Here is an 18289-nt window from a genome sequence, read left to right as displayed (position 1 = left end):
TATCTAGTTGACAAATGAATATTAAATAGTAGCGTCACACTACCGGTGTGTATGTATTACTCGAGATATATGTAACTCGAGATGAATTATGCGATAGATACACAGAGATAGAAACATGGAACATAATCCTCAAACCTTTGCAAACACGTAATTATACACAAGTATACTGAAATAGCATGCAATTTCTTTCGACATGGCTGTTTTTCCACTTTGAATTTTAAAACCATATTTTATTCTTACTATTATTTAATACACGAATATATTTTAAACGAATACAAAGAAGTCAGCATGGTAATTGATACGATGATATCATGAGTACTTTCTCATTTGCATCTACAACGATTCCATAGACACACGCAGGCAAGGATGTGAAAGACGAGATAAATAACTACCATCGACAGTATGTCCATCCAAAAATTAGTTTCGTCAAAGTCGTAACGATGTAGCACGTCGATTCCTTCGGTGATGCAAGGTAATTCAGGATCAGTTGTTTCACAAGCTGGAGATTTAGAAAAAGAACGGTTCAATGTTACCATCTGGCATACGTTCTACAGCATAGTACCAATAATATCCATATGTATTAGCCTCTATGTAAATTAGCAAAGTGAAGCTTACATATATTATGCACACCGTTCCATTGTAGAATGGAAAGTGCTTCGCTGGAGTGTAGCAACCAAGAAATGTATTTAATCCATTGGATGTATAACGGTAACGATCTGGAATAAGTTAAACGTTAACCGACATACGTCGAATTAATTAATTTTTGCACGCAAGCACATGCACGTCACTTGCATGCACACAGAAAGGTGCTCTTCCTTTTTCCTCGCTATCTTTTCTTACCACCTAGAGCTAGAATATAAGCCGTAATTAAAAGTACCCTAGTTTGAGAAAAGGACCCATAGTAATCATAAGAATATAGTCGAACGGTATTAAATAAGCCATCGCTAACGGTACGCTCTCAAATGCCGTTGAAAAGAAACATCCTGAAACAAGTTTCCGTTAATACCGCTTAAGTCTCCCCTTAGATTCTCTTTTAAAATGTCCAACTTTTAGTTTTATCGTATAGATAAATTGCTTTACCGCACGCAGTCGATACGTTTATAGTAAGTAGGAGCACAAGTAACGTGAACCCAAAAGTTTCGACGTTATCTCGCAATCCAGCTAACCAATATATGATGGTTGCAAATAATAGCGGCTCTATTATTAAACCAGGTATCTGGAATTCATGCATTTAGTTTTTAAATAATTTCCCTTTAGTATAAAACTGTGCGAGGGAATTACTAACGATTCTTTACTTGCCAAAGAAAGTATACGCGCAGCATAGTACAAATAAACCGGATACATCCCAGCTCGGTACTCTCTTCGAAGAAGCGGTAGCTCCTGCGGTATCAGGGCTAACGTAGCGTACATTGGAAAAAATGCGTTCTCAGACACCAAGATGAAAATGACACCTTGCGTTGCTTGAATTCCAAGCTGATCAAAATTTACAGCACCCACGAAGCACAAACCAGCGATTGTTGCCACGCTCTGTTCAATTTGTTACCTTTGCTTTAATTATCAACTCGTTATGACTGTACACGCTATGCTACTCGGTACTGAATTCTCCTTTATCCTTTCAAATATTTCGCTATGGTTTTCGCATGTAAAAGCACTTACCACTTTCTGAAGTATTCGAATAATTTGTACCGATGGATCTCTCAAAACTTGCAAAAAGTGTCGATAAATGAGCCAGTAAAGCCGCGAACAATATCGTACTTCTTTTCTTCTATATTAAATAGTCATAATATACAGACATACGTGTATAAACAACGATGTTAAACAGCGATCAGTAGGTACTTGAAATTTTCTCAAATACTCACGTAATAAATTTGTCGTCAGAAATTAATTGCGATCTAGACTGAAGTAATAATACAAAGAGATCGTTACTTCGTGTCTTATTATTACACGGACTAAAAGAGAAGGAGAAAAATGATCGCTTACGTTCAGAGAATGCATCGATTGCATCTGCTTTTCTAATATACGATCGATTTCGTTATACGCTTTACTAGTTGAGAAAACATCGCATATCTCGTGAGCTATTTCCTCACCATCCTCGTTCTTCGAGTCCGTAGCCACGATCGCTATTAGGAAGTCTGCTGGATTGTATTTCCGCGGACACTCGTATCCCTGACTGGAAAATGAATCAGTTTAATGGAAAAATATCGTTTCACATTACAGAGAAACGTACCTTGCAAAAAATTCCACTGCCTGGTCGATTCCACCTGCAAACGCAACTCGACCCTCGGCAATTAATATTATTCGATCGAACCAACTGAATATAGTGGAACTCGGTTGATGTATGGTGCACAACACTGTTCGTCCTTTAGCTGCGAACGATTTCAATTGAGATATCAAACAATTTGCCGAATGAGAATCTTGCCCGGTCGTTGGTTCGTCCAGGAACAATATTTTCGGATCTGTTAACAACTAAATAAAATGCGTCGGTATGTTGCGTCGTCGGAAACGACGATAATCGACGAAGATACAAAGGAAAAGAGAAAAAGCAGCGAAAAGTGTGCAAAACGAGTGAACGTTCAAAGACAACTAATAATGAAGGAAGTTTGAAAGCGAGGCAAGAAGATGAAATATCATACAAAGGGGATGATTGTATCGTACTTCCGTGGCAAAGGACAACCTCTTTTTTTCACCGCCAGATAATACTTTGTCATCGGTGTCACTACCAATTCGTACATCGCGCCTGCTGGTTAAACCAACGTCTCTCAATAAACTGTCAATTTTTCTTCGGATGTCTAATACTTGTACGCGTCCGTCGAGTTTCATTCGAGCCTGCATGAAAAATCGAAAAACGATAGAGAATTGCGGGCAAATTTGGCAAAAAGTGCGTACTGCATCGTATACCTACCATAAACCAAAGATGCTCGATCACTGTCATCGTTGCGACAAATATATCCTCTTGATGCATATAACCACTGTTATGCATCATGTAAGAAGAATCGACTGGCGTTCCATTTGCTCGTATATCACCGTGGATTAAAAGTTCGGCTGTGAAGAATCGGAAAACTAAGGTAAAATATTGTATCGGTATCGAAGAAAAAGAGGAAAGACGAAGGACTTACGTCCGGTGCGAAAAGCCAGCGCTGCCATCAATGAACTTTTGCCAGCACCGCTGAATTAAAACAAAAGTTTGAAACAAGTACGAAAAGTATTTAAAATGTTGAAGTTTAATTGTCGCAAATTATGAGGACAACAAAGAATGTTAACATACGACAGGGAAAGAAATTTTCATTTATTTAACTCTATTAAAATCGTCAAAAAAAAAAAAAAAAAAAATACTTTGATCCATTCTATTTGATTCAAAGTGATACTCGAAGTGTACCGTGATAACTAAAGAATATACATTTCCGATGAAAGTCGTTCCAAATCGTCAGAAATAATACAGGCTTTTTCAAAGACGATTCAGAGACAATTTCGGAGACGATAAGCTCGTAATTTTCTTCGAAAAGAAAGAAAGGAAAATAGAAGGAAGAAAGAATAGAAATTTACGCGTATAATTTCTATTTCGATGATATTTGTTAGAAACTTTCGAATAGAATTCTACCTTGCACCAATTATCGCTGTTAGATCGCCAGGTTTGGCCGCGCCCTTCACTGAAATCGGGAAATATCGTCGATTATAGCTGTTAAAAATAAAAAAATAAGAGCCACGATTACACACCGTTATTGATTAATTGCTTGCACGTGTTTCTTCGTCCGCGATTCATTGCGTATACAGAAAGGTCTCTCCAGGTAAGCGTCACACCTTGCGAACAAACCGTATCCTCTTCCGTAAGACGAGCTTGAGTTTTCGAAAACCACTGATTTTCTTTCAAAACGTACATCGTGATCGATCAGAAATCTTGATCCTAATTATCTTCTACCGATTATACTGTTTTATTGAAAGCACCAACGACCCACCAACCAGACAGCCGATTGAACCGAGTTACTCCACAAATAAGATTGTTACTGAACCCACAGCCACGCGATAGCTCTTGCCTTCCCACTCGACCCGTACCTGTTTTGCTTTTCCCTATTCTTTAGGCTGAATAAAACCTTGGAACGTTCATATACATATGCGTAATCTGCATGGTTTTTCTATTATTCTTGTTGTTTGATAATTATCTCATTAATATATAATAAAAATACCGGAGGTTCTCCCTGTGAATCTTATGATATATGTCTTAATCACTTAGTAGGAACGAGCAATCACTCGAAGAAAAGTCATTTCTATTAGTCGTGCGTTTTTTTCAGGTAAAAATAAACGAAAAATATACCATGTAATTGCCGAGACAACTACTAAATGGTTACCTACTATTAAATTGTAACTTGTGCCAGTTGTAAGGAAATACAAAATAGAAGGTGATTAAGGAGAGTCGAAACCAGATTAGACGCATTACAGTAATCGAAGATGGAAACCTTATACGTGTCTCGTAGAAGCCGTAAGAATTCCTCGTCCACCGTACCCTTTCTGATAGTATTTCCTACATACGATCACTATGAGAAGAGTTTCATTCGATCTTTGCAATAATTAAGTACGTCTTTTCGTTACGTTCTATCGCGATGTTCGTCGGTAATTAGAAAAATCGAAACGTTTGGCGAGATGTTGGAAGAAGTTAAAAGTCAAAGAAAAATTAACTCACGATATCGTGCAGAAATTTTTTTACCACGAAGCTCCGATAGCTTTGAGTTCGATAGAACTGAAAGTATCGCGGAATAAGCTCGTCTGTGAAATTTTCAAGATTTTAAGCGGAATATATCTTTCAGTCTAAGAATGTTCTAACGTGTATTATCGAACAGATATATCCGTATGTACTATGTTTCTTTGCTATTTCGTTCTTACGTGTACACGTCGGACGGTGTAAATAACAACCGGTTTGTTAACCGATATCGGAGTCTCAACCTGGAAGGATGGTCAACTATGGTGTACTTGTTTTTTACCGTCTACCGTTTGTCACCCGCAAAAGTTAACAGGAAACATCGAGGAGATACGCACGAAGTCGAGTTGCGTTCAATCTCACGGCTATATCTCTACTTTCTTTCGTCCTTCGTTTTTAATATTTTCCCCGTTTCTTTGCGGTAAATGCGTATGACTGGAACGGAACGAAGATTATAGACGCTAATACGTAGTCGAAAAGAAGGCAATGCGTGTTTTTTTCCAAAACCTTTTATTCGCTGTAAAATAGTAGTACAGAGTAGCGCTAGTTTAGTGTATCTTTTAGAAATAAATGAAAAAATGCAAGATTTTTACACACAGGCAATATACATGCATATACATATAATATAAATATACGTATAATATACAATACAAATATACACGTAATTTACGTTTGATACTATCCGATTAAATTACATAAAATAACTTGGATTATTTTAATATGATGATATAGATAATTAATAAATGTTAAAACTAATCGTTCATCGTACATAAACGTATAGAATAAATAACGTTAGGAAGAAGCGTTATCCGGCGAAAACGGCACTGTTTGTGCGAGGTTCTTGATATCATAGCAACGATTGGCAGCGACCGTAAAACGTAACTTTTAATTGCGTACTCCTTTTCCTATCTTTGTTTGGAATTGGTCCAAGTCTTCGATAGTAAAGCCAAAAATGCCAAAAAACGAAATACAACGATTAAGGCGAACAGGCAGGCGATGTCAGTCCAGAAATGCTCCTAAAATCGAAAACAATGAGCAACGAATATCCGTATAGCAAGCATGAATATACGAACAAGTATAAAGGAAGATATAAATATATAAATACAAAACGACAAGCGTACGAAGTGAAGTATAATATAACGAATGACGAGCACCTGCTTAAAATTGAACGTCTGCAAAACCATTTGACCAGATTTAGGGCAAGTCGCGTTGCTTCTTGTGCACTCTATAAACTCTACTTGCGACCATTGATTAATAAGAAGAGCTTCGTTACCGTAACGAAACCAAGATAAATAAGAGAACCATTTGAAGTAGGATGGAACGGACCTGTGTGAATAAGATGTAAAATCGACGTGTGTATAATACATATGCGCGTGTGTGTGTGTGTGCAACATTAAATAATATTTATTAGATCGTGTAATACTTGTTAGATTTAATGGAACGTTCGTCCTTACGCTGTATTTAGGAAAAATCCACCAAACAGCAGAAACGGTATTATCACAGGTGGTCCGATAGATAGCGCCATGGATAAGTTGCTGCTGACACAGGATATTAAATAGCCTAGAAAAAATAATGGAGAAGAAAACTTTCCCATAGTTAATTACATACAGAACTACCACTGTATATTTTTAAATGCACGTAGAACTGTACCATATGCGACATCAAGAAGAAACAACGTACCGAAAGACGTGGAAACATTTGCGACAAGCGCAACAATACCAGCGGTGATGAAAAAGTGATCGATCCCAGGGTACAATCCAATCATGGGATAAGAGATGATAGTGAAGAGAAGCGGTACCGCGATGAAGATAGGTGCTTCTGCGAGTGTCTTACATAGAAAATACACATCGGTACGATACATACCGTTTCGGTGTTCTCGTAAAAATATCGGCAACTCTGCGCAGAAAACCTAAACATAAGGTAAGTGATGCGCGTAAACGTATACGAATACGTATTAACAACCCGTCTAATTTCTTATTTTCTTCTTTATATACTGATGTAAGCAAATAAATCTTACATTAATTACGGCAAAAACATTCTGAAAAGTCATATTGGTGAGAAATATAAACAAAGCACCGTTGATGTTCATCGCTCCGTCTTGATCTAACCGTTGATCGAAATAAACGATTCCGACCAATAGAGACACCATCTGGAAAAAACGATAAATAGCACGTTTTAAAACGAATCCAATTTTGCCTACGATCGATTGCAACGCGGTATTCGTTACAGCAAGCACTTACGACGGTCTGCAACAGGCGGACTTTGATAAGGATCGGTTCCTTAATAACCGACAGCCAAGAACGCCATAAAACTGCACGAAATTGTTCGCACCAGCTTGCTTTGTACGGCGATCGATTTTTCGAGTACTTTGTATCTTGCAGCGAGTCCTCGAATTCGCCGTTTACTGCCTCCGCTTCCAATGCAATTTTAATACCATGATCGCTCTTTTGGAACGTGTCGCACACGGTGTTTATCGCGTGACGACAGGACGTCTCCTGCCCTGGCACAACCGCCAACATTTGTACAAAGTAATCAGCCGGGTTGTAATTACTAGGGCAAGCAGCGCCGAGTCTAGAAACATCGTTTCGCTACTTACACAACTTAAAACTTAGAACAACGCTACTTAAAAAAATAAAAGCACCGATTCCGAGTCTGTCTGAGTCTGTCGATTACTTACGTCTCGAAAAAGGTGCAAGCTTGCGATGTTGTGCCCATGAAAGCTACTCTCCCTTCGGCCATCAACAAAATTCTGTCGAAGAGAGCGAACAATTCCGACGACGGTTGGTGCAACGTAACGACGATCGTCTTACCGCGCGCTACGACATCACCGCTATCTCCCATTAACCGTTCTTATACGCATACTCGTATATCCAATTTACAATCGAATCTATCTATACGATCGACTTACCAGTTAAAGTTTTCAATACGGAAACCACTTGATGCGCCATAAAAGAATCAAGACCTGACGTAGGTTCGTCGCAGAACATCAACGGCGGATCGGTAAGAACTTCCGATGCGAACGATAACCTTTTCATTTCACCTCCGGAAAGACCTTTGATTCTACCTGGTTGTCCGATCACCGTATTTTTGCATTTGCTCAGAGCAAGCTGAAAACCACAAAGAACAGCTAACTCATCGCGCGTTGCAACTGTCATAAATATACACAGGTACACGGGTTTACATACATAGTTATGTACATATGTTTATCTAGATAATATCGTATACCCTCGTTCGACGTACCTCGTTGATTACTTGCTGTACTCGATCGAATCTCTGTTCCATAGGTATCCTTCGATCCATGCGAACCATAGCTTGAAACAAAAGATGCTCCTTAACGGTCAAAGTGCCAACGAATAGATCATCCTGTTGCACGTACGCTGTTCTCGATGTCAGTATCGTAGAAGATACTCTTCGTCCGTTAGCAGCCATTACGCCGGATGCAGTTACCCCAGAACCCGAACGAAACGTCAGTGCATTCAGTAACGTCGTTTTACCAGCACCCGATGATCCCATAATTACTAATAATTCGCCTGGATATGCTACTCCACACACTGTAATTTAATTTTACTCGAACCAATTTTTTGCTCTCTAGAACAATCTTACCTACGTAATGGATTTCCATAGCTTCGCTCAACTTCTAATATTTCCTAATTTTTTCCTTTCAACTTTCGATATCTTAATCAAGTATTTTAATACGTATATTGATCAATGCGTATATAATTACGATCGTACCGTCCTTCAACAAGTGTCTTCTTTCGATTGGTTTCTTTCTCCTTAAAAGACTGTCCCATGGCTTCTCGTCTCTTTTGGCAACATACACGTTCAAATCACTCCATGTGTATGTAATTGACTCGTTTTCGATACTGCCGGTACAACGAGGTACCAACGTCGCTATCAACGGTGTTACCACTGTACTCGAAGAATGTAAGATGGGTTTTAGTTTGAACGACGATGTATCGGAAGCTATCTTACACGATGCTGCTGTTTTTCCATTTCCTTCTACCTATGATCAAACGGGAAAGTAATGCAATTTATAGAAAAGATCTTTAGTAGCAAAGTATTATACTTTATTTTATCATCCCTATCCCTAGCCCTGTATCTTCGATGCTTTTCTATACATTTATTCAGAATCTAAAATTCTTAAAATGAAACGAAAAGAGATAATCCCGAGAAAGCTGTCAAGTACGAAGGAAGCCACGTACATGATCGTAATCTTCGTTCACGTATCTATTCATCGGTCAAACTATTGTTTAACTGATTTTCAATATATCTTCTATAAAAAAAAAGAATAACGCAAAAACTTTACTAGATTGATATTTTGGTTGAATATTGCTTACCATTGAGATCGCATTGTACGAGACAGTTTGTGATTTACTTCCGCTAAAACTAGCTGAGTCTCTCGATGAAATTAGCGGTTCAGTTTCTTCTGTAGCAGTCATATTTTCTTCTCTATTCTGGTTCAATTTCTCGTCAATTTCATTTATTCTTCGAATCGTCCCGAGTACCACACGTACCACCGAACATAGATATTATCCCTGTTACGCATTAATGTCTACTATTGTAATCGAACCGGTTTTTACCGGCACCGATCAGTGCACGCAAACTACAATCCTTTGTTTACCACGCGATTGGGTCCCAAGACAGAATAAATCGATGTAATCTTTTCTATCGAGGTGTCGCTCGATACCGGACATGCAGTTTGATCCTTTGAAACTTTCAAAAGAAGAAAACACAAATATTCGAACGGACGCGCTCGTCACTTATAGTTTCTTTTATTACTTGTATTACGCTTCGACTTAATCAGCGTGAAATCGTCGCGCATCGCGAAAACACACTCGATTCGATGCGTTCAACTCGGTGCATGACGAGAGTGGAGTTTAGGCGCGAGGTAGCCGCAAACGAAGTATATACCTAACGTTCTCGAGTTGCCAGTCTCCCACCTCCTGTCTCCATTCGTTGTTCTGTCACTGTCGTTGTTGTGTCAACTTATGTAACGCGACTCCAGTGATCCACGAGCTTACCAGCAACGCGACCAATAACGTAGTAAAAGAATCCACACGACGGCCTTGCGCGCGTAATTGCATTCGATATAACTATTTTCTCTCATCGGTTTTCATTATACGTGTATGTTCGTTTAAGCTAGTTCTCTTATGATTCTCCCTTTCTTTCCCTTTTACATCGCATCTATGTATATTTATTTGGAAAATTCTGAAATTACACCGTCTAAGGTATAAACATCGTTTTAAAAGATCAAACCCTACACGTCAGCGTACGCATTTATACTTCTTTCCTAGTTTTCCTGTTTATATTCGGTAAGAGTGAAATAATTTAATACTGTAAAACAGACATTTCATAGATTTCTTTTATAAAGGTTGTTCGAATAACGAAGAAGGAAAACAGAAGATGAAGAATAACTTCGTTTATTACAATCGATACAATAGTATTCCAGGATTCAGAAATTTCGTGGATTATTCAAAGTTTATTCCAAGCCTTTGACCATTCTTTGTTACAATCGGAAGATTATAAGACTGCTGGTAGAATAGCACAGCCGTGATACTGCAACAATCTTGTCAGGCGAGCGAATTGTCTTGAAACATTCCTTTCAAAGTAACGCCTGCTTATCTTCTGTTTATGAGAATCCTGCGATCGCAATGTCAACCAATGATATGTACTATACACGTATTTCGCTTCTATTTTCCGTCCACTTATCATAAGTGGCAAAAAGGGGGGTGTAGCATATAAATGTACAATAAAGTATCGAACGCCTGTGCGTGCGTAGTATGTGATAATGTGTATGAAATATAGAGAAAGGAATAAAGAGGGAAAGAAAGAGAGGAGGCGTGGGGATAAGGATGCGCACGCGTTACGGTTATACGGCAACGAGAAAAATAGTTGCTGGTGATCAACAAAATCTGTCTAATCATTCCATTGTTTGCGTCTCTTCTTTGCAGCAAACATGTATATTCTTTTCATGAAGAATCATTCATCATCCAAATCGAGTTTTGCACATTTGAATGATACGATGGCACTTGTTCGTCGATAAGCGTGTGCCGATCGAATTCATTCGTTTCAATTTGTTTTATTCTGTTCCGCTCATGTCGTTTTATTGTTTTTCGACATATTATGAGAAGCCCAGTTTAACGAAGTTTTCCACGAATTACAAAGAGCTTCGTCAAATTTACTCCTAAAATGTTTTTGTGCCTCGCTTTCAGACATCTCAAGTACCTATTTATGAACAATCGCATCAAACTTCTAGCTAACATATGTACTCTTTCTAAATTCAGAAGGAAAGAAAAAAAAAAAACTGATAACGTACCAGAGTATCTCTTAAATAATTAAGATCTTTTTCCGATGATAATTCAGGTAATCCCGTTGATATCATCATAGCAAACAATGATAATATTAGACCTCCGTGTTGTCGTAGAACGAGAAAAGCTTGTTCGCAGTGACTCTGAAATCGTTGAAATTCAACTGCTTGACCCTTCTTTGTCTGACCCTTATTTATTACATGTACGAAATCATTGGTCAACACGAAGGGCACGCGTTCACGCCTGAATCCAAATTTCTCTTTAAAGTGTCCAAGTATGTGACCAAAATCAACGTGAAACAATTGACCGGTTTTCTTCACCATTATATTATCCGAATGTCTATCCGCAATTCCGAGGACATACGTAGCCACGCAATAACCCGCGCAGCTTAAAGTAAATTCCTCGATAGCTCTATTCAACGCTGTCTCGGTGTGATTATGGTCTTTCAACCAAGCAAGTAAAGATCCTCGCCTACAGTGATACGAAAATAATTTGAAGAATATGATACAGATGGTGTGTCGTAAAAATACATAATATCTCTATTTGAATGTACCTAAAAGCAGCGGTTGCCGAAAAAGTGCCTTTTTCCTTTTGAATATTTGCAATCGTCTCTGCATTTAGAACCACCTCGATCATGCCAACTCTATTTTCCGTTGATATGCAACCGTAAGGATTCATACGTAAATCCAGACCTTCTTTTTTCCACAGCTTATCCATGATTCGTAACATCTGCAGCGTAAGCATATCTTGTCTCAAATCATCTCCATGTTTCAATATCAAGTAAATATCATCACCGAACGGATCAGCATTTTCAAAAACTAACCAAAGTGGCCGCATCTTGCTGTCCATTACTCTACATTTCTCGATTCTGTAAACGATTGATATTTTTGTAAAAAGTCCAATGTAAATAAGAAAGATAATGAATTCAAGTATCATCTTAATGCAAAAGCTTACTTAATGCGTTTCCATCGAAAACTTGGATCCAATGGATTTAAAACGTTTGACAACGCATCTTGACAATGAGGTTCTTGAATAAATTCTTGAAATCCTTGTAACGTGGCTTTCCGATCTTTTCGCTGCTTTATTTGTTCAGAAGCACATTTCAATTTGCCCAAACATTCCATTTGTTTAAACAGCGATCGCATATGCTGTTGGCTTCCTCTGCAATACGCTTCTAATATTAAACCAAAACGAACTGATACAGCACCCACTTGCATCTCCGATCTAGCAAAAGAATGTTCATAAAAAAGGAATAAGAGATTATATAAGATATAAGTGAACTCGAAGAAATACGATGGGTACGACATAAAAGAAACGAATCGAATACAAATGGGAAAATATACAATACCAACCTAAGATGCCAGAATAAGAAATGACCAATGCTTCGATTGTTAAGAGCGCGTCTCAGTAGAAACTCCGTCAGTTCACAAGATAAATAATTTTCGTGTTTTAACGCTTGTACCAGCTGCAATAGATAAAGGCTCAAATCTTCGTCGCTGACATCCATTAAACAACGCACAGCAAAACTTCGAACATTTTGATCAGCGTAAGCATAATCCAATAATTCAAGTGCCTTTTCGACGGGTAATTTGGGCCACTGTTGCACCAGCGCCGTAGCTTCAGCTACTTCCCTGTATACGTCGAGAATCGGAAAGTAGATTTAAACGTTCTCTTTTTCTATGAAAATGGACGATGTTAAAATAACTCCTATCATTTGGTATTTCGAATATTTAGATTTTCACCTATGATCGTTCCATTCCACGCAGTGCAACAACCTGGCCAACAGCGTGGGTATCTCAAGAAGACAGTGATGCCTTAATGTCCACATTATCTTTCGTTCTTGCTCGTGAAGCTCGTGTAGTGGATCTCTATCCGCTAATAATCGAAGTTGCTCGAGTTGCTGAAGCTTACCGACATCAGATTCTTGATCAGGTTCTTCTTGGATCGAACGTTCGGCAGATGATTCCCGTAACTTTCTCGCATATTCCACCATTTTCTCCGGAGTTGGATAAAGAACGGATTTGTCTTTCCCGTAACTAATGGAGAAACACGCAGACAGACAAACAACTCGAATGTATATAGGATGACGGAAGCGGAGTATAGAAACGGAGATTTTTCAGAAAATAAAAAGAAGAAAGAAAAGAAAGAAAGAATAAAAAGACTTACTTACTTTGGAAATGTCAACATTAAAGCAGCCGCTCTATCTATATGGGGATTTGAGACTACCGTTCCGAGAGGATGCAGAAGATCGTCGTTTTGCATGTCCTCGGCATACGTCCACGTATAGAGTGTCATTGCTCCCGTTTTTAATTGAGATTTAAAATCATATATGGTTGTATTCGCCCAGCATAATGGATTTATAAAAAATTCCTGTTTGGTATCTTTAACTAATCTACGACTTTTCAGTCCTTTCGCAGTCTTACTAATTTCATATAGAACAAAACACAGCCTAGCCATTCGCGGTATATCCCGCACTTTTATATCAAACCTCAACGGTTCTTCCCATTCGCAACTTCCGTCGGAACTGACAATAGTTTCTTTAGTCTTCTGGCTTTCGCACAGAGATTTTCCACCATGAAAAAGACCAGCTTGAAGGCCAATCTGTGGAAACGAAAATTAAAGAAGAAATATAAATCAGCTACTGTGAAAGATGATATCTCGAAACGAGTCACGTTTACCGATTACGGAAGCGTGATTTATACCTCAACGGTACGATGGGCTGCATCGCAGTTTAATCGTGATATACCATTCACAGTAAAAACAAACGGTTCCTCTATTTTCCAAGCAGATATATGTTTACCCTTCTTACGTAGAGTTAACGTAGAAAAGGAAGGCCTTGTACGTTGTAAGGTATCTACTTCTACGTTCTCTGCAGTACTTTCTTGATCAACAGAGACGCTGTCTCTGTTTAGAGTAACCAATGTAGGAGTAATATCTTTCGCTAAACAATCTTGAATATAACTAAATTGTATTAAAGGATAATCTCCAATTAAATACTCTTCCTGTCCGCAAACTTTTAGAGTAAAATCGTTTGGGTGTCCTTTCGACATTAACGTGTTTGCTCGTTTATTTAAAATAGATACCAATAACTGATATGGCGTCGTAGTGTGTGGTATTTGAAATGTGAAGGCCGTCTGAAATCAAATTGTAATTGCACGCAAATATTATACATATGTTTTTTAGGAAGATAAAATAGCTTTTGTCTTTTAACGTTTAATTTCAAATGTTCCGCCTTTTAATGTATAGGCGGAACGGAACCGGAAATAACTGAAATAAGGATCGAAGAAGTAGAAAGAGGGGGACAGATGAAAAGAGAGGGAGAAAAGAAATTGAAATAGAAAAGAAAAGCATATCAACAACAGAGGTCAGTGCTTTTTACATATCAATTGCAATTGAAAAGAAACAACAATGAGTTGGTTAGGTAAGATAAACAACGTGTGCGTGTGCTGAATGTTGATTTTTCAATAACGTTCGTCGTGTTTAAGTTTGAATGTACAAAAGTGAACTTAACCTTTAACCATGTCGACACAAGATTTCATGAATGAAGGGTGCAATGAAGAATATATCGAAGATTCTGAAATACTTAATCAGAGTCGTTCCTATAATGCATTAAAAGCTGAATACGAAAAATGTAGACAAGAGAATCATGATCTAAAACGAAAACTTCGAGTAAACGAAGCAATGCTACTTGAAGTTCATGAAGCAAATGAAGTACTTGAACGTTCTCATGATCAACGAATTTCCGAGAAAGAACAATATATTCTAAAAGTCGACGAAAAGTAAATATATGAAATTTCTATGTAGTAAACAATCGTTTATTAATCTCTTTTTGCTAGATTCTTCTTCTATTTTCTATTTGTTTTTCGTTTTAGACATCGCACTCTCGCGAAAGAATATGAAAACACAATTTTGAATCTAGAAACGAAATTAGAGCAGCAAGCGGAAGAAATTGAAAAATTACGACAATGTGCTGATCAATGTATAAAGACTGAATGCGAAGCTGTTATCGTAGATCAATTCGCAAATCTTTCTTTCGAAACAGACAACATCTCCTTAAAGAAACGCATCGATGAACTTTTATCGATACTACAAGAAGAAAGAAAGAAATATGAATATGCGGAAGAATCGATCGCGGAATTAAAATCTCGATGCGACCATTATGAACATTATACTCGAGTGAGGAGCGAATTATTCATGTATTTGATATTGAAAATCAAATTATTTATCGTAAATCTCATAAAATAAAATGCAAAATCCTTTTTCTATCGATAGAGTATCAGAGAACAACTAGCAGAGAAAGATCAGACTTTGGAAGAAATTCGCGCAGAGCTTTCTTTGAAACGTACAGAGCTCGAATCGCTTCAAATGGATCCTACATGTAAATCACAGAAAGGTAAGCACCAATGCAAATTATGCACTTTCATTACTGTCACAGACTATCTAACTTACTTTTTTCTCAGGCAATTCAATATTTGCTGAAGTGGAAGATCGTCGGCAGAATGTAATGAATAAAATGAATGTATTACGTGAAAAGTACATGGAACTCAAACGCATATGTAAATCACAAATTATGGAGATCAAAAAACTGAGAACAGAGCGCGTTGCAACACTTAGGAAATTGGATAATGACGCAGATCATACATTTACAGAAAATGAGGAATTAATTAAGAAATACAAAAGTAGAATATCGGATCTTGAAAACAAATTGAAGATTGAAATCAAAAAAAATAGTAATTCGAAACAATTGAATTGTAGCGATACATCTTTTAGGTACAAAATGTTAACCAAATTATATTATGAAATTATGAAATTCTGCAATAATCAATGTTTTTGTTCATTGCTGTCTTTCTGCACTTTCTTGTTTCTATTTTTCTGTTCTATTTTCAAAATTATAGGTACTTTCAATCTCTGGTAGATACTCAGAAAAAAGAAATGGAAGAACTTCGTATAAAAATTGAAGATCTTTGTACAAAACTTCTGGTGCAGGAAGAAACAAAAATGAACATCACCAAACAACTACATTATTGGCGTTACAAAGCTTCCTCTTTGGAGGTAATTGTTTTTACTTTTGGTGCCTATAGAAATGAGAATGATCTTGCGTAACCATTTTTATATTTTTAAAGGTTCAAATGTATGCCGAGCAAGCAGAATCGAGATTAGATCTTATGAATGATGCAGAACATGAAGTTTCAAATGTACTCAAAGATCTCACACATAAGTATAATACTGGTGCAACAATTGATGAAAAACAATCCACTTCTAACCAAAGAATAAAAAGTTCTGCTCATGCACTTCCATTAAATTATTCTCTTGAAATTGAGCATACTGGTTGTTCGATTGAGAATACAGAAGAATATAAAACCCACAAACAATTAACAGACAAAGAAAATAGCAACAGTATTAACAGTGATGTAAAAGTCAAGATTATTACACCAAAAAAATCATGCAAATTTGAACATAACCAAAGTACTGATAACGATGAGAACAAACCTTTCCACTCTGTGGAGAATACAGCCATTAAGAAGAGTAAGGTCTCATCAAGCACAACAGAACATGAATATCCTGTTGTTTACATACCAACTAATTTCAATGATTAATAAAAAATTTGTTATATAACATGCATACCCGATATAGAGAAATATTTTAATTTTATATACAAGTGACAATAAATGTAATAAAACAGCTGTTGTCTTACCTCTGTATTCTCAAATTTGGTGACAAGAACGATATTCCCATCTTTTAATCGACATTCAATATTTTTTGGTATTGTGGCAGTTGGTGCTAATCGGGTAGGAAACTGGTAACGTACTTTTTCCATCCAAGACTTCTTTTGTCTTGCCATTGCAACTTCATCTCCTAAAACTCTCATTTTCCATCTGAAGTCATTCACTTCTGAATTCTTTAAGGCTGTAAACTCGTGTAATCCTTTTCCAATGAGAAGACCAATTTGAGAATCTAAATTTCTATCGCTTTTAACACCTTCACGCTCTATAACTTTAAGCACAGAACAAAATGGTTTTATATCACATAAACGTCTTGTTTCATCTCGTAGTTCTTCTGCTTCTGCATTAGAGTTGATACATGAAAATACATAGGACGGAGCATCTTTTAATGTACCATGAAGAGGATATTTGCTGGCTTCATCCCAGAGATCCTATGTAAAAATATATATTGACATTGATATTTTAAGTTACTCTTGTTTATAGCATATAAAAATACAATATTAGTCTTGTTATGTTTTACTAATTTTTGACCTACCTCTTTAATTTCGGCCAAAGTGATATTGCGATTAGTCTCTAAGGGTATAACGACCCCATTTGGCATTAAACAAGTTAGTTCAACAACTTCCGTGGGTGACTTTGCCCAAAAATTGTAAGTATACGCACTCGGTATATGTACCATCGTGTTAAATCTTCTTTTTAGGATATAGAAAAATTTAATAAAATACAAAGAACCGTAGCTCAAATGCAATTAATTGAAGAAAAAAACACGAAATGTATCGTGCAAGTCGCATCGCGACCGAAAGTATCCTTTCTCTTTTAAGCAATATGACTTCATTGAAACGTTTGATAACAAGCTGTATAATACAGAAAACAATCATACGATCAACATATCTTTTCTATGGATCCTTTTCTTCATTTTTACAACCATACATACGACTGTAAATTTTATTCAACTATGAATTTCGTAAAGTTGTATACTGAGGCTAAATAGCAAACTTGCTTGGTTTTTTACTAATTATTATCGATTGTATTTGTAAAGTTCAGTCCATCGATATCTATTGTGTGCTTTAATACAAAATGTAACTTTGTTCGATTTGGATCACAACTAAAGTCCATACAATCGCTTCTTTCTGTGTACGATACACTACTAGTCAGCCATTATTTTTATAAATGCATTCTACCCACCTACTTACACGTACATTTCAGTATATACGTGTATATCAAAGCAAAATTAGTCTCTTTTTCTATTGGGTCTCATTTCAATCGGATTCTATGATGCTGTTTCTTCAACTTCTTCATAATGCCTTTTAACTTATACTTCTTACTGTATATTTAATTTAATAATCTCATATCATAATACAATATTTCTAGTCCAAATATTGATCATTGTTTAATTTCACTATACAAAATAAAAACATAAATATACGATAATAATGTAAAAGTCCCTACTTGGCTCCGAATTTAAAAAGTTCTAGATGTTGTTATTTGTTAATTCAATTTGACAAAAAGGTCTCTAAATACAGATCCATCGACGTAAAACGTGACATACTAATTGCAGAACTTTTTTA

General features: G+C 36.9%; 3 protein-coding genes across 5 annotated transcripts; 1 reads left to right on the top strand and 2 right to left on the bottom strand.

The window, feature by feature from the left end:
- Positions 1-215: 215 nt before the first annotated feature.
- LOC139994413 (ABC transporter G family member 3) lies at positions 216-9571 on the bottom strand. Its single transcript, XM_072017024.1, has 25 exons — positions 9028-9571; positions 8423-8693; positions 7931-8241; positions 7599-7797; positions 7368-7524; positions 6931-7261; positions 6708-6839; positions 6371-6599; positions 6145-6250; positions 5845-6016; positions 5599-5706; positions 3715-3883; positions 3599-3647; positions 3117-3166; positions 2903-3042; positions 2656-2826; positions 2228-2466; positions 1981-2170; positions 1860-1897; positions 1657-1765; positions 1300-1527; positions 1081-1216; positions 878-983; positions 616-716; positions 216-499 (listed from the first exon to the last, which is right to left on the bottom strand). The coding sequence occupies exons 1-25, from the start codon at positions 9127-9129 to the stop codon at positions 324-326; spliced, it is 4020 nt and encodes a 1339-aa protein (XP_071873125.1). The 5' UTR covers positions 9130-9571; the 3' UTR covers positions 216-323.
- Positions 9572-10094: 523 nt separating this feature from the next.
- Pi3k92e (phosphatidylinositol 3-kinase 92E) lies at positions 10095-18129 on the bottom strand. Its single transcript, XM_072016626.1, has 10 exons — positions 17257-18129; positions 16694-17152; positions 13701-14132; positions 13169-13599; positions 12741-13034; positions 12351-12629; positions 11953-12222; positions 11552-11866; positions 11007-11469; positions 10095-10915 (listed from the first exon to the last, which is right to left on the bottom strand). Exons 1-10 carry the CDS (start codon positions 17398-17400, stop codon positions 10784-10786), a joined length of 3219 nt encoding a protein of 1072 aa, XP_071872727.1. The 5' UTR covers positions 17401-18129; the 3' UTR covers positions 10095-10783.
- On the top strand, positions 14159-16692 carry Spindly (spindle apparatus coiled-coil protein 1 spindly). Of its 3 annotated transcripts, none has more exons than XM_072016639.1 (7): positions 14159-14419; positions 14546-14777; positions 14871-15174; positions 15271-15391; positions 15459-15768; positions 15894-16050; positions 16122-16692. In XM_072016639.1, the coding sequence occupies exons 1-7, from the start codon at positions 14407-14409 to the stop codon at positions 16593-16595; spliced, it is 1611 nt and encodes a 536-aa protein (XP_071872740.1). In that variant the 5' UTR covers positions 14159-14406; the 3' UTR covers positions 16596-16692. The 3 variants fall into 3 exon arrangements, with proteins under 3 accessions (XP_071872740.1, XP_071872739.1, XP_071872738.1); XM_072016638.1 differs by having other exon boundaries at positions 14160-14419; positions 14484-14777; XM_072016637.1 differs by having other exon boundaries at positions 14160-14777.
- Positions 18130-18289: the final 160 nt, after the last annotated feature.

The sequence above is a fragment of the Bombus fervidus genome, chromosome 14, assembly GCF_041682495.2.
Source record: "Bombus fervidus isolate BK054 chromosome 14, iyBomFerv1, whole genome shotgun sequence".
NCBI classification, from domain to species: domain Eukaryota; kingdom Metazoa; phylum Arthropoda; class Insecta; order Hymenoptera; family Apidae; genus Bombus; species Bombus fervidus.
This window is presented reverse-complemented; position numbering and strand designations above follow the sequence as displayed.

Bases quoted from the DNA above. Each gene is read 5' to 3' on its own strand.
- LOC139994413 (XM_072017024.1), bottom strand. From the start codon at position 9,129: ATGACTGCTACAGAAGAAACTGAACCGCTAATTTCATCGAGAGACTCA. The intron at 3,648-3,714 runs GTGTGTAATCGT...TCCCGATTTCAG, and splicing joins CAAGCAATTAATCAATAACG to TGAAGGGCGCGGCCAAACCT. The intron at 984-1,080 runs GTAAAGCAATTT...AACTTGTTTCAG, and splicing joins AAACGTATCGACTGCGTGCG to GATGTTTCTTTTCAACGGCA.
- Pi3k92e (XM_072016626.1), bottom strand. From the start codon at position 17,400: ATGGTACATATACCGAGTGCGTATACTTACAATTTTTGGGCAAAGTCA. The intron at 13,600-13,700 runs GTATAAATCACG...TCGTTTCCACAG, and splicing joins CAGCCCATCGTACCGTTGAG to ATTGGCCTTCAAGCTGGTCT. The intron at 11,867-11,952 runs GTAAGCTTTTGC...AATCGTTTACAG, and splicing joins TTTCGATGGAAACGCATTAA to AATCGAGAAATGTAGAGTAA.
- Spindly (XM_072016638.1), top strand. From the start codon at position 14,518: ATGTCGACACAAGATTTCATGAATGAAGGGTGCAATGAAGAATATATC. The intron at 14,778-14,870 runs GTAAATATATGA...TTTTCGTTTTAG, and splicing joins ATTCTAAAAGTCGACGAAAA to ACATCGCACTCTCGCGAAAG. The intron at 15,392-15,458 runs GTAAGCACCAAT...CTTTTTTCTCAG, and splicing joins TACATGTAAATCACAGAAAG to GCAATTCAATATTTGCTGAA.